This window comes from Palaemon carinicauda, chromosome 3, assembly GCF_036898095.1.
Source record: "Palaemon carinicauda isolate YSFRI2023 chromosome 3, ASM3689809v2, whole genome shotgun sequence".
In the NCBI taxonomy this organism is placed as follows: domain Eukaryota; kingdom Metazoa; phylum Arthropoda; class Malacostraca; order Decapoda; family Palaemonidae; genus Palaemon; species Palaemon carinicauda.
The window spans coordinates 124,144,084-124,164,083 of NC_090727.1; the positions used below are offsets into that span (position 1 = coordinate 124,144,084).

Below are 20,000 nucleotides of genomic sequence, written 5' to 3' on the forward strand. Positions count from 1 at the left end.
CTGGTGACTTGCTTCACTTCACTTTTGGCTTGGCGGTGATCAGACGTGTCTGCTCATCGTCCTCGTGACAGCCTTTAATTTTCTGCTTTTTCTTTTCAGCATGTGTGTTGGTTGGAAGTTGACCTTCATTATTTTTTATTTTTTTCTCTACAATGCATACATGCCCTGGAGTTGCCGGCCGTCCTTGTGGGACTTTCATGTCGGACGTAACTACGGATCCGCACACCCTCTGCCCTCAATGTCGTGGCTGACGGTGTGACCAGGAGAACATGTGCCGTGAGTGCAGGGAGTGGTCTGCCTCCCAGTGGGAGAGGTTTGGCCGTCGGCGTAAGAAGAAGTCCAAGAGAGACCGTTCTCCTCCGGGGTTAGCCTTGAAGGAGGAAGGTTCTCTGGACTCTTCTTCCGCCGCCCAAACCTCCTCCGAAGCTCCCCCTCGTCCGCATCCTAAGGAGAGTCGGCCGAGTGGGAGCGCAGGCCCTTGTTCTGTTTCCCGACCTTCGGTGGGGGGAGAGGGCGTTGCCTCCCATAGCGAGGCGGTTCCCCCTCCTCGTCCGGGGGAGGTTATTGATAATGCCTTAACCAATGATGATCTTTTACAGATTTGGTCGTCCCTGGGGCTTAAGGGCTTGCCCTCCAGGGTCGCTTTAATTGACCTTGTCTCGTTGGGGGCCGCTGTTAAGCAGTCGCCGGCGGTAGCAGAGGTAGACCCTCCGTCTATTGTCGACGTCGTGGTGACAGAGGCCTCCGACGTGGCTGGGCAATCCGCCGCAGGTGCTGTTGCGGATGATGGTAGTAAAGGCTCTCCTCCCCCTTCCGTACATCCTTCGAAGGGGGAAGTGAGTCCTTCGGTCTCTGCTGCTGCTCAGCTTCCTTCTGAGGGAAGTGCTTTGATGGAGACTCCCCTTCGGAGGATCGATGGTCCCGACGATCTTCCCCGAGGCCGCCTCCGCCGTAAGGCTCACCGTCCGCTACGCCACAAGGGCCTCCCTTCCCCTTACAGGGGAACTAAGAGGCGCCTTTTTGGGTCTTCATCCTCCGGGGGGGGGGACTCTCCTCGTCAGCCTCAACCTACAGCTCCGCCTTCCTTGAACCTCTCTGCAGACCGTTCACCATCTCCTGCCAGATCTTCGCCTTCTGGAGAACTCGTCACCCGACGGGCAACGGTCCATTCGGGGCTAAGGGATCCTTCCCTTCCTCGAGCAGTGCTAGTGCACAGGCGCTCTCCTGCTCGCCAGCGCTCTCCTGATCTTCAGCGCTCTCCTGCTCGTCAAGACTCTCCTGCTCGCCGACGCTCACCTGCTCGTCGGCGATCTCCTGATGTTCGCCCTCCTCGCCAGCGCTCTCCTGCTCATCAGCTCTCTTCGGAGCGTCAGCGCTCATTTGAGGACCATCGCCTTGCGGTCTCTGACCACCCTATAGTTCCTGCTGAGCTCCCTGCTCACCATCTGCCTTGTGATGTGGCTACGCAACATCGTGCTGCGCGTGTCAAAAACACATGTTCGGCAACGCGCCAGCGATCTTCCAGTTCCTGCTCGTGAACGCACCGCACCACCTGCCGCGCCACCTGTCCTTTCACATGACACGCGTCGACCTTCTGCTCGCCAGCGATCTCCGGCTCGCCAGCGATCACCTACGCGCCAGCGATTACCTCCTCGCCAGCGTTCACCTGCTTGCCAGCGCGCACAGGCGATCTTAGTATCGCCTATTCAACAGCGACAGCCGGCGCGCCAACGTTCTCCAACGCTCCTGAATGAACATGGTTCGCCAGCTTCTAGCACCCATCACGCGATCGCCCTCCTGCGCATGCTGCTCGCCATCGCTCGACATTGCACGATCGCCCTCCTGTGCATGCTGATCACCATCGCACCCCATCTCGCAATCGCCCACCTGCGCATGCTGCTCGCCATCGCTCGCCATCACGCGATCGCCCTCCTGCGCATGCTGCTCGCCATCGCTCGCCATTGCACGATCGCCCTCCTGCGCATGCTGATCACCATCGCTCCCCATCACGCGGTCATTCACCTGCGCATGCTGCTCGCCATCGCTTGCCATTGCGCGGTCATTCACCTGCGCATGCTGCTCGCCATCGCTCGCCAACGCGTCGACATGCCACATCGCGCCATCGCCAACCCGAGCGACCGCACTCACCAGCTCATCATCGATCGCCTGTGGATCTACATCACCAGCGGTCTTCCTCACCCTCGCGGCAGCGCGTTTCCTCGCCGTCGCGCCAACGCTTGCATTCGTCGCCTCGGACACACGTTCATTTACCTGCCCACCCTCGCGCCCACTCGCCTGCGCACCCGCGCGACCGCCCGCCTGCGCGCCTGCGCGCCCGCGCGCCCGCCCGCCTGCGCGCCCGCCCGCCCGCGCGCCCGCCCGCCCGCGCGCCCGCCCGCCCGCGCGACCGCCCGCCTGAGCGCCCGCGCGACCGCCCGCCTGCGCGCCCGCGCGACCGCCCGCCTGCGCGCCCGCGCGCCCGCCCGCCTGCGCGCCCGCGCGACCGCCCGCCTGCGCGCCCGCGCGCCCGCCCGCCTGCGCGCCCGCCCGACCGCCCACCTGCGCGCTCGCGCGATCGCTCGCCCGCGCGACCATTCGCCCTCGCGCTACCATCGTTCGCGGCGAATTCCGCAGCCGGTGGTAGCAGCAGGAACGCGTGCTCCTAGACGGCTCTCGGGATCACCTCCACCCAAACACAGGTTGGTAGTACAGGACGAGGAGAGGTTAGTACATCATTCTTCCCCACCTTCTTTTCAGGCAGGTACCGTGGTGTCCACTCCAAAGGATCGCCCGATCCCTTTCCCTTTAGCGAGGATTTCGGACTCTGTGTCCTTGGAGCAACAGACTTGGTTTGGTCCTCTGGCACGAGCGTTAGTGAGGGTTATGAAACCAGCACTCGCCGGCCAGGGTAACAAACCAACGGCTGTCTCTCCTACGCTGAAGAGAAAGAGAGGAGTGGACTTCGTGGTGACTTCCCCCAGGGCGAAGTTGGTTCCCAAGAGGTCGGTCGCGAAGGTCCCTTCTCCTGCACGAGTGCTCTCTCCTTCTCCCGTGGACGAGGCCTTTCCGTCCTCAGGTGAGTCCAGTGGGGCGGTAGTCTTCCCCTCGGCACCAGGGGGGGAGACTTCGCTTCTTGCAGGAGAATCGTCTCGTGAGGAAGGGGCCCCTCGAACCTCGTTGTTGGGATCCTGTATCCCTCCCAGGAGGGAATCCAAGGACTCCAAGACCGTCCCTAAATCCTCTTCAAGGATTCGTCAGGAACCCACGACTACCCAGGGGAATGTCCACGTGTCACCCCAGGAAGAGATCCCTGGGGTAGGAGACTTAGCTGCCAGCCCGCAGGGAGGAGAACAGCAAGAATCCGAACATGCCTTCTGGCAGGTCCTAAGCCTGATAAGGCAACTTAACGGGCTTATGGATCCAGTCATCGCCCCCCGTGTAGGCAAAGACACGATTTTGGATGAAGTGTTTGACGTTCGGAAGGCCCCTAAGACCAGTGCGGCTCTGCCCTGGTCTCGGGGGCTGAAGAGTGCCAGGGCTAGGGCCAACGCTCAGCTCACACTTCTTGCCTCCTCCAGTCGTTCCACTGCCGGGAACAAGCTCATCCCTCCTCCTCGTCTTCAGCAGAGGAGGTATTTCGAGATCCTGGGTGAGCACAACCTCGCTCTTCCTCTCCATCACTCTGTGGAGGAGCTGGTGAAGGAGTTCCCCTTGAGAAACTCTCTGCCCGGCAGGTGTCGTTCTCGGCGGCAGAGATCCTTAGCCACGAGAAGGTCGCTAAGTGTGCCATGCAGGCCACTTCGTGGCTGGACTTTTGGCTAGGATCTCTGGGCATCCTATTGCAATCGGAGAACTTGTCCAAGGAGACCAATAGGAAGGCCCTAGAGACCTTCTTGCTCTCGGGCACCCGCTCCATCGAGTTTTTGGCGCACCAGGTTACCACCCTGTGGGCCAACTAGGTGTTGAAACGTCGCGATGCTGTGTCCGAGAGATTACATCCGAAGGTCCCCGCCGTGGATGTGTGTAGGCTCCGACATGCTTCCCTTCTGGGGGAGAACCTGTTTGAGCCTCAAGACATGGAGCGAAAGGCTGAGAGGTGGAGGAAATCCAGCACGGACTCCCTCCTCCATAGGGCCCTTACAACTCGGCCCTATAAGCCTCCAGCCCCGCCACAACAGCAGCAACAGCCTCGTAAGGCTCCCAAACAGGCACCGGCAGCTAAGAAGGTGGTGTCTAAGCCCCAGCCCTTTCCAGCCAAAGTCAAGAGGGGCGGTAAGTCCTCCAGGGGAGGCAAGACTCCTAGGGGTGGCGGCCGCGGCCGCAAGCCCTAGGGGTGGCAGTCCCCCTGCATGTCCACCTGTGGGGGGATGCCTTCAGCGTTGCGTAGGCAGGTGGCAGCAACACGGGGCCGATGCTTGGACGGTCTCAGTGATCGGCCAAGGCTATCGCGTCCCGTTCACAACATCTCAACCTCCCCTGACAGCGAATCCAGTGTCGTTGAGCTCCTATGCCACGGGATCGGCAAAGGGGCTGGCCCTTCAGGCCGAAGTCGAGACCATGCTCGAGAAGGGTGCTCTCCAGGAGGTCGTGGACGGCTCCCCAGGCTTCTTCAGTCGACTCTTTCTTGTAGAGAAGGCTACTGGAGGCTGGAGACCCGTCATTGATCTCTCAGCTCTGAACAGGTTTGTCAAACAAACCCTGTTCAGCATGGAGACAGCAGACACGGTCAGACTTGCGGTGAGACCACAAGACTTCATGTGCACACTGGATCTAAAGGACGTGTACTTCCAGATCCCAATCCATCCGTCTTCCAGGAAGTACCTGAGATTTTGCCTAGACAACAAGATCTACCAGTTCAAGGTGCTGTGTTTCGGTCTCTCCACAGCTCCTCAGGTGTTCACCAGAGTGTTCACCCTGATTTCATCTTGGGCGCACAGGAACGGCATTCGTCTCCTTCGTTACCTGGACGATTGGCTGATCCTAGCAGACTCGGAGTCGACCCTTCTTCGGCACCGAGACAGGCTTCTGGATCTTTGCCAGGATCTGGGGATCGTGGTAAACCTCGAGAAGTCCTCTCTGCAGCCGTCCCAACGATTGGTTTATCTAGGCATGCTAATAGACACCAATCTCCACAAAGACTTTCCATCAGACGACCGGATAGCAAGACTGAGGAGGGTGGCGGAACCCTTCCTCAGGCGAAAAGAACTCCCCGCCCAATCGTGGTTGCGTCTCTTAGGCCACCTATCCTCCCTGGCCCGTCTGGTTCCAAACAGCCGCCTAAGGATGAGATCCCTTCAATGGCGGCTCAAGTCCCGGTGGAATCAAGGATCCGATTCCCCGGACATTCTGATCCCAATGGGGTCTCTGGAACAGACGGACTTGCGGTGGTGGCTGGCCGACTAGAACCTGCGGAAGGGAGTGAGTCTTCTCGTCCTCCCCCCGGAATTGACTCTGTTTTCGGACGCGTCAAAAGAAGGGTGGGGGGCGCACGTTCTGAACCAGAGGGCCTCAGGCCTTTGGTCAGAATCAGAAAAGTGCCTACACATCAACCTGCTAGAATTGAAGGCCGTCTTTCTGGCTCTTCAGCAGTTCCAACGGTCCCTGGCGAGTCACTCCGTGGTGGTGATGAGCGACAACACCACGGTAGTGGCTTATATCAACAAGCAGGGAGGCACTTTTTCGCAACAGCTATCCCATCTTGCAGTAGAGACTCTGAGGTGGACCGAAACCCACTCGATAACACTATCAGCTCGCTTCATTCCTGGCAAGAGGAATGTGCTCGCCGACAGTCTGAGCAGGGCTTCGCAGATAGTGAGTACCGAGTGGTCTTTGGATCCTCAGATAGCCAACAAAGTCCTGACTTTGTGGGGTTCCCCGACTGTGGACTTGTTCGCGACAGCCTTGAACTTCAAGCTGCCCCTGTACTGCTCCCCAGTCCCGGACCCCAAGGCACTCTGGCAAGATGCTTTCCAGCAACGGTGGGACAACATCGACGTGTACGCCTTCCCACCGTTCTGTCTGATGAGAAGGGTGCTCAACAGGACCAGACTATCGGTCAACTGTTCGATGACTCTGGTAGCTCCGCTATGGCATCACGCGGAATGGTTTCCGGACCTTCTGCAACTCCTGACGGAGCTCCCAAGGGAGCTTCCTCCACGACACGAGCTTCTCAGACAACCCCACTCCGGCGTCCCTCACAGGGCTGTAGCCTCGCTTCGGCTTCACGCCTGGAGACTATCCAGCGTCTCCTCGCGGAGAGAGGCTTTTCGCAACAGGTTGTGGAGAGAATGTCTCGGCACCTGCGAAGGTCTTCTGAGGGAGTCTACCAAGCAAAGTGGAGAGTCTTTTGTGGTTGGTGTCGTGGAAGGGGTATCTCTCCACTCGATGCCACTATTCCAGCAACAGCGGACTTCCTCGTGTATCTGCGAGAAGAAATGCGCCTTTCTGTCTCGGCAGTGAAAGGCTATCGCTCAGCCTTAAGCTTGGCCTTCAGATTGTAGGGCGTAGATATTTCTTCATCGCTAGAACTCGCTTTACTCATACGTAGCTATGAGCTTACCTGCCCCCAGTCGGAAGTGAGACCCCTCCTTGGAACGTGGTTCGAGTCCTCAGGTCTCTTAAGAGACCTCCCTTCGAGCCGTTACGCCAGGCCTCCGATCGCCACCTGTCTTGGAAGACGGCCTTCCTACTCGCCTTGGCTTCGGCCAAGCGAGTTAGTGAACTTCATGGTCTCTCGTACGACATCGCCCATTCAAGGGGATGGGGGTAGGTAACGTTCAGGTTCGTCCCTGAGTTTGTTGCCAAGACTCAGAATCCTGGAGTGCCGGATCCTCGGTTCGACTCTTTCAGGATCGTGAGTCTCCGTTCTGTAACAAACGACCCAGACCAGCTGCTACTATGTCCAGTGAGGTGTCTGAGGCACTACTTGAAGAGAACGGCTGCAGTCCGTCCTCATGTGCGAGCTTTGTTTTGTTTGTGAGCACAGGCAGGACTAAGAGGAGGGTCACCAGGAACACCATCTCAGCTTAGATTCGAAGGGTTATCCACCATGCCCTGAATCCTGACCCTCCTCCGTCACGTCGCCCTCGGGCCCACGATGTCAGGGGTATTGCTACATCCCTGGCCTTCAAGAGAAACTTCTCTGTGACGCAGGTACTTCAAGCTGGGGTCTGGAAGCGTCAAACGACCTTCACAGCCCACTACCTGCAAGACGTGACCCACAGGAGCCTCGATACGTTTTCTATCGGCCCTGTGGTGGCTACACAATAGCTGGTCTAACCTCAGGCTCCTTTTTGGACAAGTAGCAGTAGGTTGAGGGCGTTGTTACCCGGTCTTAGTCTGCGTGAATGAAAGAGTATGTCTGACCCTTACCTCTTTCTTCATTCTCCCCTCTCTTGGGGAAGCAGCATCCTGGTCCTCGCATAGCTGACCTCGACCTCTGCAGGTAACCCATGCTTCTTTGTGCTCCTAGTATTAAGCTTAATACTGTTGCGTCTCCCATACCCTGACGAGGTGGTATGGGGAACGTCCTATCCTAGAATTCCTATCTGAAGGTCTCAAGGTCAACTTCATAGGACGAGTCACACTCTCCTCCTCACACTGCTTATGTAGGCCACTCGTTCCTAGCGATGCTAGGAACTTGTGAGGTACAGGGGCTCCCTCTCTCTAGTGCTGCTCACTGAGGGATCGAGCCCCCGGGCAAGCCGAAGTCAGTAAGGCTGGGGACTTTCCACCCTTCCTAAGAGGTAAGTCACCCTCTGTAAATAGCGTGGTTTGCATTTCGGTTACAGAACAAATGAAAAATTCGAAGATAATTTGTATTTTTCCTAACCATACAAACCTTAGCTATTTACACATATATGCCCGCCATCCCTGACCCCCAAGTCAAGTCCTACCTCTAAGTGAAGTGAAACAAGTCACCCGGGGGTAATTAACCCTCGTTAAAACTATTGGCTCGTCATTTCAGCTGCGCTAAAAGGTAAACCCTCTGTAAATAGCTAAGGTTTGTATGGTTAGGAAAAATACAAATTATCTTCGAATGTCATATTATATATATATTATATTTATATATATTATATATATGGATATATATATATGTATATATATATGGATATATATATATGGATATATATATATGGATATATATATATGGATATATATATATATATATATATGAGTGTTTGTGTATATATATATATATATATATATATATATATATATATATATATATATATATATATATATATATATTGTATGTATTTGATCCAACACTAATCCTTACCACGTCCCTATAATGGAGATAAACCCCCCCACCCCCCGTAGGCCATACTTCCCAAACCCCCCCTTCTCACATGCGCGACCCTGACCTCTTGTTTTTCCCAGCTTGCCCTAGAAGGATGCTACAGTCGACCTTCCAGGTCGCTATAACCATTCTTACTCTGATCGTGCTCACGCTCAAAATGTTTCACTTGTGTTCGTCAGAGTTTTCCTGTGTTTATTGCGTGTTTCTCCTGTGGATCTCCTGGTCCTCGATTTCCATTATGAAATCTGTGTGAGTGTAACGTCATTGCCCAGGTGTTAGTGGAAAGCTGTGTGCAGCTTTTTTGTCGCACATGCAGGTCGATCCCCACGTGTTATGTACCTCGTGCCGGGGCCATGTGCGCTCCAGGAACGACGTGTGATGAGTGTGGGGGCTCGAGCGATGCCCAATGGGACAAGATGGCCACGGAAAACAAGAAGGTGGTCAAGAAGGAAAAGTCACCCTTGAGAAAGGGCAGTAGTTCTCATCCTTTGTCAGCCGGTAAGTCCGTGCTGAATGTTGCACGCCACTCTCTGTCTCCTGTGTTACCCGCAGTAGTGGAGGAAGGTCCTCTTGGGTCAGAGAGAGGTTCTCGTGTTCGCCCCCCCCCCCACCCCACCCAGGAGTCACTGTCCCTACAAGACAGACAGCAGGACCATCTTCCTGACCTTCCTTTCGCCGGGAGGTCCACAGAGAAGGTTATGGAACATTACAGGCAGTAATGCCTAACTGTGGCTTGTTCAGCAGATGACCCTTATCCCTGCTCAGAGGCTCCTTGTGGTAGCCACGTGGCCCAGTCCGCTCTTCCACCGATGGCATGGCGAGGGCAATCAGACCCTATAGGTCTTCAGAACCGCCAACCCTCTTCCTGTTCCAGCCTTATGGGCTGTGACCGGCTCCTCTGCCCTCCGCGGGTAGAGGAGACTCCCTGCGCTCTCAGGGCGGCAGCATTATCTTCCGCTCAGCAGCCAATGTGACCTTGTGGGAGCAAGAGGCTTCTTCAGGTACCCCTTTCGTGGGGAGGGGAACCTCAGACCCGGTTCTCCAGACCTCTCGGGAGGATCTTTACCTGTTGGACGGCACCATATACCCTCCCCCGGGTGAAGAGCATCGGGGAGAGCGGATGATCCCATGAAAGGCTACCACCCTTCTAGGACTCAGTCCTACGGCTCTGGGTCCCCGGACCTTGCCCCAGCGCCGATGAGGAGCCGAAGAGAAGGGGGCCGCCACAGAACTCCCTCGGAAGGGAGATCGGACCTCCGGGATGCAATATCCCCAGACTCATAGTAGGATGCCTTAAGTGGGGCTCACGTAACCAGTGAGGGATTCTTAGAGATGGGGTCTCGAGACCACCAGGAGGACAAGGTGGTAGAGGAAGTGTTGTCCTTCCAGAGGGTGTTGGGTTTGATTAGAAGACTCGGCGAGTTGTCCGAGCCCCCTCCGATGCAGGTTCGACCCCACGACACTGGTCTGGAACGCTGGTTTGGAGACCCTAGGGGGGCAAGGCGCTCCCTGGTCCTTCCTCTCTTGCCGGACAGCGTGTCTTAGGAGAATCACCGCCACCACCATGGAGCTAAAACGGCCGAACAGGCCACCCCGTCACACCGAAGCTTTTATCCTTTCCGTTGGTAAAGCACAGGCGCCTCTACACTCCGGAGGGAACCTCCCAGGGACATCACTCTTCGGAAAGGAACTTGGCATCCCTGGCTTCCGGCTCCATCAAGGATAGACTGGCAGGGGTGGCTGTGGATTTTACGGTTCAGGAGGTGACAGCCATGGAAGTGGCTGCTGGGGAGGAGGCTCTGGGGTTGGACCTCTGGGCCACGGCACTAGTTTCCTTCACCTTGGAAAATAATGTTTTGGCCTGCCCAGGGAGAGAACAGTTTTTGGAGTTCTCGGCCATCTTGGAGGGCCAGTCTTACATTGCGGCATCGAACAGGTTCCTACGCAGGAGGGATGTCATCCTCTATAGGTTGCCAAAGCAACTCCTGGACAGTGAGCTGAGGCCTCTTAGAGGCACTAGAGTAACAGAGGAAAGAGAGTCACGACGTGATGCTCCACAGGGCTTCCATATCTTTGTCGGCTTTGTCGTCACTTCCCCTATACGTGCCTCGTGAACATAGCAGGGCCAGGGCCCAGTGAGGTGGGCACCCTCCAATGCCTCTTTCTCTTCACGTTTGGCCCTCCGACGCAGCTTCCCTCAGGAGAACAGAGACCAGCCTCGGGAGGCAGTAAACTCAGAGCCCCTGCCAACTGAAGGGCACTTAACGGCTGCTTCTCTAAACGGAGGTAGTGGACTAGGCTCCTCTCCCCAGTGCACTCCAGGGGTAGGGGGATGCCTCAATTCACGGTGGAGAAATTGGGCAAAGGAAGGGGCAGATCATTGGAAGGTTCAAGTTGAGGGAAGGTTACTGTATCCCCTTCAAGGGCCCCACTCCTTTGATATCGGGACTCGAGATCTCCTCCCTACACCCCAAGTTAGAGACACGTTGGAAAGCCTATTAAAAAGGGCCATTCAGGCGGGGCCCCCTTACTAGCCGGGCTTCTTCAGCCGTCTGTTCCTGGTGAAGAAGGCGTCAGGTAGATGGCGTCCAGTCATAGATCTTTCAGCCTTCAACCTTTTTGTAGCCAAGAGCACGTTCAAGATGGAAACGGCCAGAACGGTCCTAGCAGCTATCAAGGAAGTGGACATCATGCTATCCCTAGACCTCAAAAGATGCATATTTCCAGATCCCAGTGCACCCATCCAGTAGGAAGTTCCTCAGGTTCAAGTGGGGAGAAGAAATCTTCCAGTTCCTCACTCTCTGCTTTGGCCTGTTGACCGTGCCTCAGGTCTTCACAAGAATCTTTTTCCTGATCTCCTAGTGGGCCCACAAGAAAGGGATAAGACTGTTGAGATATCTCGACGACTGGTTACTCCTCTCGGAGTCCAGGGAGCAGTTGTCCGAGCAAAGGGACGAGAGTGTTCATCTGCACGGAACTGGGCGTGGCGTTCAACTGGGTGAAATTGAAACCCTCTCTATCCACGAGGACAGTGTACCTGGGCACGGAAATATGCTCTGTACAAGCCAGAGCCTTCCTGATGAAGTAGAGGATCAGGAATCTGGAAAGCATGGCGAAGCCTTTCATCAGGCAGAAATCGGCATCGTTACAAGAGTGGCAGAGATTGGTAGGCCACCTGGTGTCCCTGGAGAAGCTCGTGCCCAAGGGAAGGTTGATGCTACGACCAGCCCAGTGCGACCTGAAAGAGATACAGGGCCTAGCAATCCAGTGTCCATCATCAAAGCTTCCCCCATCCCAGTCAAGCAGGGAGGCAATCCAGTGGTGGTTGGACCTAAGGAACACCTGAGCGGGGGTATCACTACTGGATCCTCCTCCGGAATTACTACTGTTCACGGACGCATCCGGGGAGGGATTGGGAGCCCAGACAGAATGGCCGAAGGCCGTTGGGCCTTGAAGAGCAGACCCTCCATATAAATGAACTTGAGCTGTTGGCAGGACAGAACGCTCTCGGTGTCTTGGGAAGATCATTAGTGGGGAGAAGGGTGGCCCTGATGAGTGACAATGCCACCATCGTCGCACAGGTCAAGAAACAGGGCGGCCTGCACCCCCACCGGATCCACATCCTAGCGGTAACAATCTTATCCTATGCTGAGGTCAATGCCATCTCTCTGATGGCCAGGTACATCCCGGGAAAAAGGAACGTAATCGCAGATGGTCTCAGCAGGAAGGGTCAAGTGTTACCGGGGAATGGTCCCGTCATCTGGTGGTAGCAAGGGTGTTGTTAGAGAACTGCCTGGACTTCTTCGCAACAAAACTGAACGTGGAGCTGCCGGTCTTTTCTTTTCCAGTGCCGGACCCAGCAGCATCTCTGGAAGATCCGTTCCAACATCTGTGGGATGTCCTTGACGAGTAGTCCTTCCCCCCATTTACCCTTCTGCGACAGACCTTGAACCGGCTTCAGGGGCAAAGCAGACAAAGATGATCCTGATAGCCCCATGGTGGCCCATAAAGGAGTAGTTCACGGACCTGAGGTCCTTGGCAATGGAACCCCTGTGGCCCCTGCTTCTACGACGAGACCTACTAAGACCACCTTACTTCCAGAATTTCCACGAAGGCCTCCAAAACCTCTCCCTTCACGCGTGGAGACTATCCTGAGTTTGCTGAGAAGAGAGCAGCCACACAGATGACCTCGAATCAAAGGCAATCCTCGAGAGCCATATACCAGGCAACATGGACAACCTTTGGCAAATGCTGCGACAAAGAGGACGTTCAGTCCCTCAAGGCCTCAATCCTGGTCATGGCGGAATTCCTAGTACACCTTCGATTTGACTGATGCATGTCAGTACCAGCAGTAAAGGGATTCCGAGTGGCCCTGGGCCAGGTATTCCTTCTCAAGGGCTTGAACCTAAGAGCCTCCAAGCGCCTCTCGATGCTGATAAAAGGGTTCGAGCAGTCCAGCCCATCAATGCACCCTCCCGGGACATTACCAAAATTCCTCGACTCCTTGAAGAATCCCGGATTCAAGCGTCTGAGACAAATTACTGACAAGGAATTGACCCTAAAGAGGGTGTTCTTCCTCAGCCTGTCCCCAGCCAAGAGGGTGGGCGAACTCCACAGGCTCTTAGCTGAGGTCTCCCTCTCTCACGGGTGGAAGGAGTTGTTCTTCAAATTCGTTCCCTCCTTTGTGGCGAAGAGGCAGAACCCGGCAGTAGATAACCCCGCTTCAAAGAGTTATCTATCCGGGCTATTCCCAGGAAAGATTGCCCAGTGAGGGCGGTGCAGAAATATCTCTCGAGTACCTCCGCCCTCCGACCAGCTATCAGGAGACTGTTCTTGATGACGGGCAGAGTAAAGAAGGCAGTCTCGAAGAATACGATCTTCTTGCTCCGGGAGACGATTCAAAGGGCGTACCTGATGAAGGGGAAAGCCTCCCCCAGGTCCGTGAAGCCTCACAACATCCGGGGCATCGCCACCTCGTTGGCCTTTGAGAGGAACGTGGCGGTTGGCCAGCTGCTGAGGGCAGGTATATGTACGAGACTGTCAACTTTCACTGCCCACTACCTTAAAGACTGCTCCCACAAGTCCCAGAAGGGGTTCAAGCTCGCTCCCGTTATGGTCACCCAGCAGAGGATCTAAGGGCAGCTACAGAGCGTTACAGTCCGCATGGGATGGCGAGGGGTAGAGCATCGCAACCCCTATCCCCTTAGCCTGCCATGGAAAGATGTCCCCTGGATGAGTGTTACCTAGTTAACCTACTTTGCTTAATACCCTTTTGCTTTTCCCTGACAGGCCTGAACCCCACTCTGCAGCTCTCTCACCTCTTAAATGGTCTATTTCCCTGCCTCCTAATTCTGAGGCTCCTATCATTAGGACATTGTAAGGATTCGTGTTGGAGCAAATGACAATTTTTTTAAGAAAATTTTATTTTATTTAATATACTTACCACGTCTCAATAATGTAATCGCCCCCCATCCATCCCCGCTATAGACCCAGCAATCATATGCCCCTTTTCCTTGGAACCAGAACAGAATGGTTAATGGCGACTTGTAAGGTGGCGTGTAGCATCCCTCTAAGGCATGTTTGGAATAACGAGCGGTCAATGTTGCGCACTTAAGAAGGGGGGGGGGGGGTTCGGGGGATATGGCCAGTTGGGGGAGGGAAATCTTTAGTTGGGAAACACCGAAGTTAGAATAATCTACTGTTGGAACGTGGTATGTATGTTAGAAAATAAGCCATATATTTTTGATACATTAGTGTCTGGATTCTCTTAACGACCTCGGGATCAGAGCCCCAGGCGAAATCCCACAAAGACAAGAGCTTGTGACCAACCGGGAATTGAACCCTTGTCCGGCAAACTTGTAGAGACCAGGGTTCGATTCCCGGCCGGTCACAAGCTCTTGTCTTTGTGTGATTTTGCCTAGGGCTCTGATCCCGAGGTCATTAAGAGAATCCAGACATTAATGTATCAAAAATATATGGCTTATTTGAATATGAAAAACACGTCTGAATGTGCAAACATTTATCATATATATATATATATATATATATGTATATTTATAGGTGTATATATATATATATATATATATATATATATATATATATATATATATGTATATATATAGATGTATATTAATATATATATATATATATATATATATATATATATATATATATATATATATAGATGTATATTTATAGATGTGTATATATATAGATGTATATTAATATATATATATATATATATATATATATATATATATATATATATATATATATATATATATATAAACACACACATACATGCATACATACATACATACATATTTGGGATTTTTATGTCTTTTACAGGAATCGAGTGTCCTCGAGTGTGGGGTTTGCACCAATCCATTCAGTGAAGAACATTGCCCCAAGATTCTTCCTTGTTCCCACACATTTTGTTGCCGATGCATCGAGGAGATTATCTCAAACCAGACCAAAGCTTGTCCTTTCTGCAGAGAAGAATTCACAGCCAGTTCAACCAATGACTTGGTGTTCAACAGAACTGTCTTAGAAGCTGCTAAGCAATTTTTGTCCTTTCATATAGAACCAAAGATTTCTTCCAGGGGACCAGGGATGTCATTTGGAAATTTTGATAATGATTCAAGAGAAAATTTTTTTACGAAACCCATTGCTAACTGCAATGAAATAATGTCTCAAATGATGCATGATATTTCTATCCTTATGAGGATGAACAGTGACATCCTTCAAGCTAACAAAGTAATCGTTGGACTCAAAGAGAAGCTGAATGAGATAGAAACTTTTAATAAAGATATTCTGTATACGATTGATGAAAACATCAAACAGCTGAAGAAGAATTGTGATGTTATAGATGAAGATGTAAGACGATTTAAAGGCTATGATGCTAGTCTGAAAGCGGCAGAAGACTTTACTTCAGCTGGAGCCATTATGGATAATTCAATAGATGATCTACATAATGTTCAGGCAGAAGTATTGGAAATCAAAGAGCTTCTTCAGGAGAACGAGCAAAAAACTGGTGATATTGTGAAGGTGACTTCTGTCTCTTGTATTCTATTAACCTAAGATATGGGATAGGGCCATTTTTAATTTTATGACTTTTTGTGGCATATTGCAGTTTCAAATTGTTACCTAAACATTGAAATAACGCTCTCATCAAAGGATTTTTTCATGACGATCTAGCATTTCTGATCAACTTTTAGTTTTCTCCACCTCTGTTATACATTTTTTTCTGAATGTTTAATTATCAAATTTTCTGTATTTCACATTTCAAGCCATATAAACCATAGTAGGCCTAATATTAATAATTATCTATTCACTTCTGTACTGCAAATGCTAACTTTTTTATATTCTCTGTAACCTGTGCTCTTTGATATTTCCAACAGGAAATTATAGAAATGCAAACAAGTCTAAGAAATGTTGCAGAGGAAATAAATAGAATAGTTGAAGAAGACCTTCCTAAGGTGTTAACTGTGAAGCCGTTGGAGGGCCGACATAGAATTGGTACTCTTAAGATTGGCTCTAAGAACAGAGTCTTTATGAGTCATCTTGAGGAAGGAGATACACAAGTAACCAGTTGTACTATAAATGTAAGTTTGTGCCAATGTCATGTGTTTGAGTTGATAAGAGGGAGGTTTGTGTATGTTAGCTTAAATTTTGTGATCACAAAATCATGGATAAATTAACTGAAAGTAAGTTGAACAAGATCAAAGGCTACCTATAAGGAATTTTTGGGTGCTAATATACTTTACATTCTGCTCAAATTTTCTTTTCCTACCGTTTTGACAAGCTAATGCAGCTTATATCCTAACCTCTAATTAAAGACTCGCGAGTTTAAAAGAATTTTAAGATCACTTACTAGTTGACTCAACTTTGAAAGACTTGAATCAATTACTAGTAAAAATTAAAGTATCATAATTACCTAGAATTTATCAAATGATCTTTGCTCCGACCTGGTACGCTTCGCTTGCAATTGATTATTATCTCGTTGCTCCTCTGTTCTGGCAAGTGGCGCATGGATGCGCTGCAAATACCACCTGTGTGAGTTACTATTTAAGTATCATATTTAACTATAGGTTATATCACTTTTCTCTAATGTCATTTCTGATTAGAATTTGATAGGATATAAGTTACTCTTACATATTATGGTAGGAAACATATCATAGTATACTATTAAAAGTATTGTAGAATACAAGCTGTACTAGCACCCATTTTTGCAATATATTCTATTAACATCACTTTTACCATTATCATTATCATTTTCATTATCATCTTGAACGACAGTTTGAATCCCTGATGCCAAAGACCTCGCGAAGGGTGTTCCTGGATCTAGGAACTGACGGCAGATTCCTCGGAAGAATGATTATTAAAGTAATAGATGAGGGTAATCTGGCCCTCAATTTCCTCCATATGTGTGCAGGAGATCTGGGACCCTCTTACGCCAACTCATCGATCTTTGGTATAGGGAAGCTGGGGGAACCTGGTGAAAATGTTGGATTTGGAGATTATGTAGTGGAAGACGGAACTACAGCTAGACCAGTGTTGTTAGGGGTGGACTGGGAGAGGGAAAGTGAGAAGGATATATATAAGAGTACACAAGCAAGGGAGGGAGAAGTAAGAGGTTGGTTCGAGCAAAACCCAAACTGCGAAGATGTTTCGCGATTTTACATTTTCCTTAAAGAAAAATCCACATGGACGCCTCGAGATCGCTTAGGGGTGGTGGAGGAAGGGCTCCAAGTGTTGAAAGATGCCATCATGCTTTATCCAAATTTCAAGGAAATCAAGATAGTGGACTGCGGTCATGTATTTTGTTTCTGAAGTTTTTAAAAGGATTAAGTCGCTATAGGACCTACAATAAGAAAAAAGAAATTTTTCTAGGACAGAAGAGGAACTGGGTTTAGGGAGGCCTTGTCTTCTTTGCGGCACCCCACAACTGAGCTTTGGATTCCAGCCTCGGTCCTCATGCTGCTCCAATTTTTCTAGGACAGAAGAGGTACTGGGTTTAGGGAGGCCTTGTCTTCTTTGTGGTGCCCCTCAACTGAGCTTCCGACTCCAGCCTCGGTCGTCATGCTGCTCCAACACATAATCATCCTGTCCGTCCTCTGTGTTCCTGATCTGCCACTTTCACAAGATTATCCCACTTACGGGCTGCCAATGATATAGGTTTAAAATTGTTTTATATTTATAATCAGGTCTAAGTATACCATTTAACTGGCATACCAGCCAATTCAAATTTATTTTATAGTTAGGCCTAGATCAATGTAAAGACAAAAATATGTTGATGCATGTTGCAGTGTTCAAGAATATTTAATTTTACAATCATTTTAGCCTGTTTAATTTTATCATTTCATTTGGTCTGGTTATCACTATATTTTAATGAGTTATTCTCTTTATCAAGTTTCGTTATTGTTTTCATCACAAATGAGAAACATCACTGATCAATAAAAGATTATATTTATGCTTTATTTTTATCCTTCAATTCCTTATAATACTGATTTGTGGGAAAAAATAGGATATAAGAAAAATGATTTTGTTTCCCTATTTTTTTTATCTTTATGAAGTAGGAATTGATAAGTCTCTTATTATTATTATTATTATTATTATTATTATTATTAGCCAAGCTACAACCCTAGTTGGAAAAGCAAGATGCTATAAGCCCAAGGGCTGCAATAGGGAAAAATATCCCCGAGAGGAAATGGAACAAGGAAATAAATAAACTATATAAGAGGTTATGAAAATTTAGAATAAAATATTAAAAAAAAAACCATTAACAACATAGCAGATAATTCTTATATAACTATAAAAAGATTTATGTCATCCTGTTCAACATGAAAACATTTGCTGCAACTTTGAACTTTATAAGTTCTACTGATTCAACTACCCGATTAGGAAGATCATTCCACAACTTGGTCACATCTGGAATAAAACTTCTAGAATATTGTTTAGTTTTGAGCCTCATGATGCAGAAGGCCTGACTAATAGAATTAACAGCATGCCTAGTATTACAAAAAGGATGGAACTGTCCAGGAAGATCTGAATGTAAAGGACGGTCAGAACTATGAAAAATCTTATGCAACATGTATAATGAACTAATTGAACGACAAGATTGATATTAAATCATGGTCACCAGTCATGATATAGCACTGTAACAACAGATGCAAAATATCTTGCCTTTATGAATAAATCACTGAGAAGGATTTTTGGAATCAAATGCCAGCAGCACATAACAAATGCAGCAGTTCGTGAGGTGGCATTGGTGCCCAATATGACCAATATAGTTTTACTCAATGTATTTTAATGAGGCGTATTTGCACCAACTCGCAGCGGTGCCCTTTTAGCTCAGAAAGGTTTCCTGCTCTCTGATTGGTCAGAGTTATCTTGTTCAACCAATCAGCTATCAGGAAACTGTTCCGAGCTAAAAGGGCACCCCTACGAGTCGGTGCAAATCTGCCTCACTAAAAAGAATTGACTATAGATTATCAAGACGGAGATGGATGGGACATATTTTAAGAAGTTAAGTTGAGTTAGTCCATGATATACCTGAATGGAAACCGCTGGGCAGAAGAGGAGGCTTGGTAGACCAAGAGAAACGTGGCTGATGATAAATTGGAGGTTGGATCTGAGAGTTCGGTTGGGCTTAGAGATATGGCACAGGAAAGAGATATGGCGTGAATTCATTGAGGCCCTTTGCCAGAGGATTAAAATAAGATAATACTAACATAAATCAGTAATTACTTTATAAAGAATTACTATTGTGATTAGATAAATAAAAGTGCATTATCATTGTTTTTTTAATCGAAAAAATATCAGTGTATTCCTACAGGCAAAACGTTCTCCTAATACTTGACTTTACAAACTAGTCCCTACATGGGTAGTTAGCTAATTGTCCTCGCTCTTCTTCCACCCACCTTTCCTATCAGCTAAGAAAACATCTCACTCCTGCTCCATTTACATCTATCAAATCCTTAATTCCAGAAAGATCTTTCCAAATTCATTAATACTTGATTTACACTTATACACTACTTGACAACTCATTTTTTCTTAGCTGAGTAGGTAACTCGCTGTTTCTTAATAGTCAACAGTTGCTTTGAGACCGTGTTTTAGTGCACCTAATATCTTGTTATATTCATTGATTGGTTGGCATCTACATCATCGTGTAGGAAATGGAATTTATAGACTTATTTTGAAGCAGGAATCACCCTTTCAAAATTAGGAAAAAAGACATTGGGACTTTGAAGTGGAAATTGTTTGAGGAAAATCCTGACGGTAAGAATGTCCCTGTTTATTTTTTATATACCCAAGTCATTTGAAACTTAATAGCAAATAATGTATAAGATTCGTTTACTATAATGATCTTCCTAATCTAGCGGTTGAATCAGAGGAACTTCAGAAGTTCAAACTAATTGCAACAAATGTTTTATATTAAATAGATTAACATATCTCCTTTCATAGTTTATATACAAGTGATATACTTCAACGATTATACTTATTTACTTATCCTGATATAATTCTCTTTCTTTATGATCTATTTATAGTTTATTTGATAATTATATTCCCTTTTTAAACTTGACTACTTTCCCTGTTTAGGGAGCTCTAGGGCTTGTGCCGTTCTGCTGCTCCCATTAGAGTTGTAGCCCTGATGGTGATAATACTGATAATAGTTTTGTTTTGTTTTTGGTCAGCT

The 20,000-nt window shown here is 49.2% G+C and overlaps 1 protein-coding gene across 2 annotated transcripts in view; it reads left to right on the forward strand.

Moving 5' to 3' along the window:
* LOC137638463 (uncharacterized) overlaps positions 1 to 17,766 on the forward strand; it is a 28,244-nt gene extending 10,478 nt beyond the window's left edge. Inside the window, exons 3-5 of one of the 2 annotated variants that reach the window (XM_068370539.1) lie at positions 14,651 to 15,349; positions 15,703 to 15,906; positions 17,300 to 17,766. In XM_068370539.1, the coding sequence (XP_068226640.1) occupies positions 14,651 to 15,349; positions 15,703 to 15,906; positions 17,300 to 17,479 (1,083 nt within the window). In that variant the 3' untranslated portion in view covers positions 17,480 to 17,766. Of the gene's footprint in view, positions 1 to 14,650; positions 15,350 to 15,702; positions 15,907 to 16,600 lie in introns of both variants that reach the window. The other variant, XM_068370538.1, reaches the window with a different exon arrangement.
* Positions 17,767 to 20,000: the final 2,234 nt, after the last annotated feature.